Source organism: Homarus americanus, unplaced genomic scaffold, assembly GCF_018991925.1.
Source record: "Homarus americanus isolate GMGI-L3 unplaced genomic scaffold, GMGI_Hamer_2.0 scaffold8890, whole genome shotgun sequence".
In the NCBI taxonomy this organism is placed as follows: domain Eukaryota; kingdom Metazoa; phylum Arthropoda; class Malacostraca; order Decapoda; family Nephropidae; genus Homarus; species Homarus americanus.
This window is the reverse complement of record NW_024728736.1, coordinates 8,388-17,500: the sequence shown is the minus strand read 5'-3', so window position 1 is coordinate 17,500 and position 9,113 is coordinate 8,388. Positions and strand designations below refer to the sequence as shown.

General features: G+C 50.1%; 1 protein-coding gene across 1 annotated transcript; it reads right to left on the bottom strand.

Moving 5' to 3' along the window:
• Positions 1-7,333: 7,333 nt before the first annotated feature.
• LOC121866212 (36.4 kDa proline-rich protein-like) lies at positions 7,334-8,602 on the bottom strand. Its single transcript, XM_042365818.1, has one exon. It carries the CDS (start codon positions 8,600-8,602, stop codon positions 7,334-7,336), a length of 1,269 nt encoding a protein of 422 aa, XP_042221752.1.
• Positions 8,603-9,113: the final 511 nt, after the last annotated feature.

Sequence of the window (9,113 nt, the reverse complement as noted above, 5' to 3'; positions counted from 1 at the left end):
ATTGAGTGAGAACAGCTGCCGGTAGACACAGGGGAATACATCGATATGCACAAATATCCGTCAGTGTGTGGGAAATATATATATCTAGCGTGACAGGTTGACGCCGCGGTTCGCAACACCAATACGCCGCTGACACCTGATGTGAAAACTGACCTGACACATTGTTACGCACCCGACCATCTTCCATAATTACGGAGGGTGCGCTTGTATGCAGACACACATACAAACACATGTACGCACACACGCATACAAACACATGTACACCATAAGCACAGAGACAGGTACTGATAGGCACACGCTTTAATTCGACGGGGAGGGACACACACACACACACACACACACATACACAGATATGTACGCTTAAATACGCTCACACAGCGTCAGTTGTAGGATTGAGAGGAGCAAATTTCTTTACACACACACACACACACACACACACACGGGGGGGGGATGGAAGGGTGTAGGTGGGTCAGAATCAATAGTGTACACTGGTTGGCGATCAGCTGGACCCCCACACGCTGCCTTGACTCCCCTGCAAAAACAACCAGATGTAAACACACCCCAGCGACCACGAGCTTAAAATGTTTTCCAGCTATTGTTCCTTCAGCGGGGAAGTTATTTTTGTCTCTGGTCCAGTGCTTGTGTTAGGCCACCTATTATTTGTGTGTGTGTGTGGCTTTTTATTTTCACTATGACTTTTATTTAAATTTGTTATCAATATAAATCTCATTAGTGTATATAAACATCCAGAGAATGTTTATATAGATGTAATATTTTCTTAGTGTGGATAAATGTTGCAGGAGGTATATATTGATTTATTATTAAAGGTAACGGAGATAAATGACCTATTTTTTATTTTGGGGAAATCTTGTATTGATTTTGATATGTCTTAATTCATAATTCACTTCGCGATATTGTGTACTGTAGGCACTGTGCCACCACCTGGCTCTCTCTCTCTCTCTCTCAGGAGTTAACGTGAACATAAACCCACTCTCACTTCACTCTCACTACACCCTGATCCCCCCTCCCCCTCCCACAACACCCTGATCCCTCTTCTCACTCTCACTATACCCTGACCCCCCTTTCCCACTCACTTCACTCTCACAGCACCCTGATCCTCCCTTTCCCACTCACTTCACTCTCACAGCACCCTGATCCTCCCTCTCCCACTCATTTCACTCTCACTACACCCTGATCCCCCCTCCCACTCATTTCACTCCTCACTACACTCCTGATCCCTCTCCCTCCCCCTCTCACTGTGATCCCACCACTCTCCCTTTGCATTCTCACCAATAACTTGACAGTTTGAATTACTTCCTGCTTCACTATGCACCTCTCTCTCTCTCTGCCTATCCCAACTTACTCCTCCCTACCAATTCCTTCCCACCTATCCTCCCCAACCTCTTCTCCGCACCCTCTCCTTTAGACTTATCCTCCCCATTCACTCCTCCCCACCTATCCTTCCCACCACTCTCCTCCCCACCTATCCTTCCCACCACTCTCCTCCCCACCTATCCTTCCCACCCTCTCCTCCCCACTCACTTCTACTCACCCACTTCTCCCCACCCCAGTTCTTCCAGTCCATTTCTCCCTACCCACTTCTCCACCTCTCCTCCCCATCCATTTCGTCCTGTCCTCTCCTCCCCACCTATCCTCCCCACATATCCTCCCCATGGGGCCATCGTGAACCCACTCGCGTACCAAAGCCTCGAAATATATTCTGGATATGACAACCAGTGAGTGTTTTGACAAGGGAGAGTGAGGGAGAGTAGTGGGTGGTGAGGGAGAGTATAATTTAAGAGGAGGAGGAGGAGGGAAAGGGAGAGGAGGTGGAAGACACAAGGAAGAGAAGGAGGAGGGAGAAGGAAATCTACAAAGGTGGATGGAGAGGGAAGAAGAAGAGTGGTGGAAGGAGTGGGAGGGAAGAGAGGAGGGGCAGGTAGGTGAGGGGGAGGGGGGGCAGGGGGCTTAATGTGGACAGCTGGTCACCCCCGGGGAGCTGAGGGGATTTGAGGAAACAGGGGGAATCCATGTTGCCAACGGGGCTTAGTCTCTCACCAGGGGGAAGGGTGGGGAGGGAGGGGACACAGCTGATGGGGAGGAGATGTTGGGGAAGGCTGGAAAAGGTGTTGGAAAGGTGGGTGATAAGATAGGGAGGTGTTGGGGGAGATGGGGAGAGGATGGGGAAGATGGGGAGAGGTTGGGTGAGATGGGGAGGTGTTGGGGGAGATGGGGAGGTGTTGGGGAGATGGTGAGAGGATGGGAGGTGTTAGGGGAGATGGGGAGAGGTTGGGGGAGATGGGGAGAAGTTGAGAGATATGGTGAAGATGGGGAGGTAAGATTCCTGGGCATTTGTTCACAGGTACTGTAGGTGTACACACAGACACATAGGTAGAGGTATATGCACACAGGTATGTGTACGCACAGGTATATGTACGCACAGGTATATGTACGCCCAGGTATATGTACGCACAGGTATATGTACGCACAGGTAGATGTACGCACAGGTAGATGTACGTACAGGTACGCACAGGTATATGTACGCACAGGTATATGTACACATAGGTATATGTACACACAGGTATATGTACACACAGGTAGATGTACGTACAGGTAGATGTACGTACAGGTAGATGTACGTACAGGTAGATGTACGTACAGGTAGTTGTACGTACAGGTAGATGTACACACAGGTATATGTACGCACAGGTATATGTACACACAGGTATATGTAAACTCGGGTTAATCCTTGTATTAACTAACAAGAGCATCTCTCTCTCTCTCTCTCTCTCTCTCTCTCTCTCTCTCTCTCTCAGACACATGAATATAAATGGTCTTAAAAGTACACAGTAATGTCTGCCCCGAGGAGGAGTTGACTCAAGGCAGACGGTAAGTGTCCTCACCGTGCTGTCCTCACCGTGCTGTCCTCACCGTGCTGTCCTCACCGTGCTGTCCTCACCGTGTTGTCCTCCCCGTGCTGTCCTCACCGTGTTGTCCTCCCCGTGCTGTCCTCCCCGTGCTGTCCTCACCGTGTTGTCCTCACCGTGCTGTCCTCCCCGTGCTGTCCTCACCGTGTTGTCCTCACCGTGCTGTCCTCACCGTGCTGTCCTCACCGTGTTGGTTTGTTGTCCTCATCCAATTGAATATGTCTTCCTTGGTTCCTCATCCAACTGAGTATAATGCTGTTGTGTGTTTCTTACCCAACTGAATATTTCTCGGTTTGGTTGGGTTCTCTACTCCACTGAATATTTCTCGGTTTGTTTGGGTTCTCTACTCCACTGAATATTTCCCGGTTTGTTTGGGTTCTCTACTCCACTGAATATTTCCCGGTTTGTTTAAATTTCATCTACTGGAATATTTCCCGGTTTGTTTGGGGTTCTTACCCAACTGAATATTTCTCGGTTTGGTTGGGTTCTCTACTCCACTGAATATTTCTCGGTTTGTTTGGGTTCTCTACTCCACTGAATATTTCCCGGTTTGTTTGGGTTCTCTACTCCACTGAATATTTCCCGGTTTGTTTGGGTTCTCTACTCCACTGAATATTTCCTTAGTTTGTTTGGGGTTCTCTACTCCACTGAATATTTCTCGGTTTGTTTGGGTTCTCTACTCCACTGAATATTTCCCGGTTTGTTTGCCCTCACTCCACCGAATATTTCCTGCTTGTTTGGGGTTCTCTACTCCACCGAATATTTCCCGGTTTGTTTGGGCCTCTACTCCACTGAATATTTCTCGGTTTGTTTGGGCTCTCTACTCCACTGAATATTTCTTTTGGTTTGTTTGGGGTTCTCTACTCCACTGAATATTTCTCGGTTTGTTTGGGTTCTCTACTCCACTGAATATTTCTCGGTTTGTTTGGGTTCTCTACTCCACTGAATATTTCTCGGTTTGTTTGGGTTCTCTACTCCACTGAATATATACTGTACTCCCTTGCCTCTGGATTCTACGACAATAAATCTAACTGGCTCTGTTACACCGTATATAACAGGTTGACTTAAGTTAAATAACAAAGTATCCAAAATGGCGTTCAAATTAACCAATGACTTGAAATATGGCGTCCGAATTATTTACTCTAAAAATCCAAGATGGCGTCCAAATTAACCAGTGACTCTACAATATCCAAAATGGCGCTCAAACTAGTGACTCTTAAATCCAAAATGGCGTCCAAATTAGCCTGTGACTCTACCCCTTAGCCAACTACGTTCACTTAGCAGCGGTTAAGGGAACATAATCATCGTAGGAGTTCTTTGTGACTCCCGACCCTTACACCCTTAGAGTGACAGGTGGATGGCCCTTGAGTTCCTGCTTTAGATTGTCCCTTGAGTGGCGGAGTGAGGGGTTAAGACACTTGAGGGCCTGTCTGCTGTGGCCGAGGGGGAGGGTGAGGGGAAGGGAGGGGAAATAGATGAGAGAGAGGGAAGGAAGGGAAGGGATGAGAGGGAGGGAAGGAAGGGAAGGGATGAGAGGGAAAGGTTGGAGTGGGAGGGATGAGATGAGGAGGGTTGGAGTGGGAGTGAAGGGAAGGGATGTGACGGGAAAGGAGGGCTAAGGGAGGCGTTCAAGAAAGTTAAGGGGGAAAGGAGAGGGAGAGAAGGAAGATAAGAGGGGGAAGGAGAGGGAAGGTGAGTGGGAAGAAGGAGAAGAGAGGAGAAACTGTAATGTGGATAGGGAAGGGGAAAGGTGAGAGGGAAGGTAAAAGAAAGAAGGGAGAATAGGTGGGGAGAGAGAAGGGAAGGGAATTGATGGGAAAGACAGAAGGAAAAGGTAGAAAAGGAGGGGGTGATGGTGACGCAATGTCTCTCTTGCGTCATCAAAGTGTAGCTCGCCTCAGAGTACCCCCCTCCCTTTCCCTCTGAACTAACTGGAATCTACTTAGCCACAGACTACCTCAAAGAAAATGGAGGTGGGGTGATATTCTGTGACTCAAAGTGCTTTGAAATCAGTGAACGGACAGTCCGTCAGGCTCTATGTCTAAAGTTGTATGTGATATTAAAAGGAATATGATAACTGCCAATGAGAACAACTTTCGTATCGAATTTGTGTGGATTCCGTCCCATGTTGGAATCAGGTATCATGACTGTGCTGATAGACTGGCCAATGAGGCATGTAAGAAAGAAAATGTTGACCGTGACCTTGGCCTGTCCAATGCTGTACTTAAAAACATTCAAGTCAACATCATGAACTCTGATCTAGAAGAAGTGAGAAATGCAGAGAGACCTGACAGTTGTAGCATTAGTAAATATGACAAATTTTATGACGAGAGGTACCGGTATGGCCAGCATAAGGACAGAACCAGACAATGTGATGTAGTCGTGGCCAGAATTAGGCTAGGATACAGACACATCTGGAAGGTTAGTAACGCTGTACCCATACCGGAACACTCAGCATGTAAACTTTGTGATAAACCCTTACAGCATACACTTGAACACTATATTATTGAATGTGACACTGTCAAAGACTTCAGGCCACCTGACTTATTGTATCTTGAACTTAGTAATTACTTCATTGAATCAGGTGTGCTTGAGGACATTCTTGCTGTTTATCCCAAATTTGCTGCTGGCCCACACTGATTAGTCTTCAATTAGAATATGACTCCAATGTATGTGATCCACTGACCTATATATACTGCTAATGAATATGATGTATTTCCTTCTTTGTGTACGAACCTCTGTCCTGCATGGCAGTGAACAGTGGCATTACCCACATGAATCTGACCTCCGTATTTGTATGTATGTGTGTGTGTATGTATGTATGTATGTATGTATATGTGTATATATATGTATATGTATGTATATGTACTGTCAATGAATATGATGCATCTCTTTGTGTACGAACCTCTGTCCTGCATGGCAGTGAACAGTGACATTACCCATATGAATCTGACATCTATACATATATACTGTTAATGAATATTATGTATTTCTTTGTGTATGAACCTCTGTCCTGCGTGGCAGTGAGAAGTGATACCACCCTCAGTGTCAAGACCTGATTGAATTACTCAGAATAGGCAAACTGTACTACAAGCTTTGTCAATAAATTTGTTAAACTAAAAATCTTTCCCTCCCCTTACCCTCCCATTCCCCTCTCTTTCTCTCCCTTCTCCCCTCTTTCTCCTTCCCTCTCCTCCTTTCCCCCCTTCTCCTACTCCCCCTCTCTCATAACCCTCTTCTCCCTCCTCTCCACACTACCCTCCGCTCCCCTCTCTCTCCTCTCCTCACCCTCCTCCTCCCTCCCTCCCTCCCTCCTCCCTCCCTCCCTCCCTCCCTCCCTCCTCTCTCCTCCTCCTTCCCCGCCACAGGTCTCTCTGGGGTGAGGCCAAAAGGAAAAACTCACCGCAAAGGTTAGGTTCATTATGGTCGTTCTTCACAACTGAGCAGCATCACCATCTCGACCTTCGTGGCCCCGTGTGTTGGTCCGGTACAGGGAGGTCCCTCTTGGTCCTTCGCCTCACTGAATATTTGCCCCTTTTTGGATTTGTTTTGGTTCCTGATCCCGCTGAATATTGGTTTGTTTTGGTTTCTTATCCCACTGAATATTGGTTTGTTTGATTTCTTATTCCACTGAATGTTGGTTTATTTTGTTTCTTATCTCACTGAATATCGGTTTGTCTTGGTTTCGTATCCCACTGAATATTACCTGTAGGTCTGGCCAGGTCCTCACTCCACTGAATGTATCCCCAGGGCGCCTCTCAGTAGGAACATACTTGTGTGGTGGTGGCCAGCTGTCCCGTTGTGTTATCCGGGCCACCTACCCCTGACGCCTGGCCCTAGTGACACCTCCTGAGGGGAGGGCAGAGTGATGGGAGAGAGGGAGGGAGGGTTTGTGAGGGGAGAGATGGAGAGAGTGAGTGATGAGGGAGTGAAGGGAGAGAGATAGTGAGAGGAGGGAGTGAAGGGAGAGAGAGAAAGTGAGGGGAGGGAGAGTTAGAGATAAAAGGAGAGGGAAGAGGGGGGGAGGGAGTGAGGGAGTGAGGGATACAGAGTGAGGGGCAACGGTGAGAGACGAAGGAGATGGCAGGCAACGGGTGAGAGCTGGGTGAAGGAGGGGAGATCTAAAACAACGGTGAGAGTTAAGTGAGAGGCTGTGAGAGGGCAAGGGAGAGGGGTGAGGAGGTGAGAGGGTAAGAAAGAGGGGATAGGAGGTGAGAGGGCAAGAAAGAGGGGATTGGAAGTGAGAGGGCAAAAAAGAGGGGAGAGGAGGTGGGAGGGCAAGGAAGAGGGGCTCACAGGACAGGGAGGAGGTGGAGGGGAGAGACAAAGTGAGAGCCGGTGAGAGGACAAGAGAGGTGGGAGGAGGGGACTGTCCAGTGTCCGCTCCACTACACACACAGATTACCCTATGTGGCCCTGGGGGACACGTGGGGTCCTGGAGGACACGTGGGGTCCTGGGGAACACGTGGGGTCCTGGGGAACACGTGGGGTCCTGGGGAACACGTGGGGTCCTGGGGAACACGTGGGGTCCTGGGGAACACGTGGGGTCCTGGAGGACACGTGGGGTCCTGGAGGACACGTGGGGTCCCGGGGAACACGTGGGGTCCTGGAGGACACGTGGGGTCCTGGGGAACACGTGGGGTCCTGGAGGACACGTGGGGTCCTGGGGAACACGTGGGGTCCTGGAGGACACGTGGGGTCCTGGGGAACACGTGGGGTCCTGAGGACACGTGGGGGTCCCTGGGGGAACACGTGTGGGGTCCTGAGGACACGTGTGCCCTAGAGACACGTGGGGTCCTGGAGTGAAGGGGTCCTGGGGAACACGTGGGGTCCTGAGACATGTGGGGTCCTGGGAACACGTGGGGTCCTGAGGACACGTGGGGGTCCCAGATCACGGGTCCCAAAGGACACGTGGGGGGTCCTGGAAGACTGTGAGGCCCTGGGGAACACGTGGGGTCCTGAGGACACGTGGGGGGGTCCTGAGGACACGTGGGGTCCTGAGGACACGTGGGGGGTCCTGAGGACGCGTGGGGTCCCACATGCATGTAGGGTCGTGGGGACCTGTGGGGACCTGGGAGACATGTAGGGCCCTGGAGACTCAGGGGTCCTGGGGACACGTGGGGTCCTGGAGGACACATGGGTCCTGTAAACACGTGGGGATCCTGGAGGACACAGGGGTCCCAAACACGTGGGGTCCCGAGGGCACGTGGGGTCCTGGAGGACACGGGGTCCTGGGGAACACTGGGGTCCAAAGGACACGTGGGGGTCCTGGGGACCTGTGGGGCCCTGGGAGACATGTGGGGCCCTGGGAGACCTGTGGGGTCCTGGGGGACACGTGGGGTCCTAGAGGACACGTGGGGTCCTGGAGGACACGTGTGGGGGTCCTGGGAAACACGTGGGGTCCTGGGGAACACGGGGGTCCTGAGGACACGTGGGGTCCTGGAGGACACGTGGGGTCCTGGGGAACACGTGGGGTCCTGGAGGACGCGTGGGGTCCCAAAGGATACGTAGGGTCGTGGGGACCTGTGGGGACCTGGGGAGACATGTAGGGCCTGGGAGACACGTGGGGTCCTGGGGGAAACGTGGGCCCCTGGGGAAATATTGGGGTCCTGAGACACGTGGGGTCCTAAAGGACACGTGGGGTCCTGGGGGACTCGTGGGGCCCTGGGAGACATGTGGAGTCTTGGGGGACTCGTGGGGCCCTGGGGGAAACGTGGGGCCCTGGGGGACACGTGGGGCCCTGGAGATATATAAAGTGAAAGAGAAAATAAAGATAGATGTGTAAAGTAAAAGAGAGAGAGAGAGAGAGCGAGAGCGAGAGAGAGCGAGAGAGAGAGAGAGAGAGAGAGCGAGAGAGCGAGAGAGAGAGAGAGAGTATATATCTCACTACTCTCACGGGACTTATAAAAACATCAAGTATTTTTCAATTTATTTTAACAAAATATTTATATTGAGTTAACATTTTGTGTTGATAAATATTTTGTGTCACTCAACTATATGTTTATGGTATTGAGCCTTTAATCTATCATCTATTTATCTATCTGTGTCTGTCTGTCTGTCTGTCTGTCTGTCTGTAATAGCCAGCTTCAGGTAAAATATTAATTATCACCTTTTTCCTGTTTCATATTTTCCCCAAATTTTTACATTAAGGAGAAAAATGAGAGACTTGAGTCCTATAATTAGGAG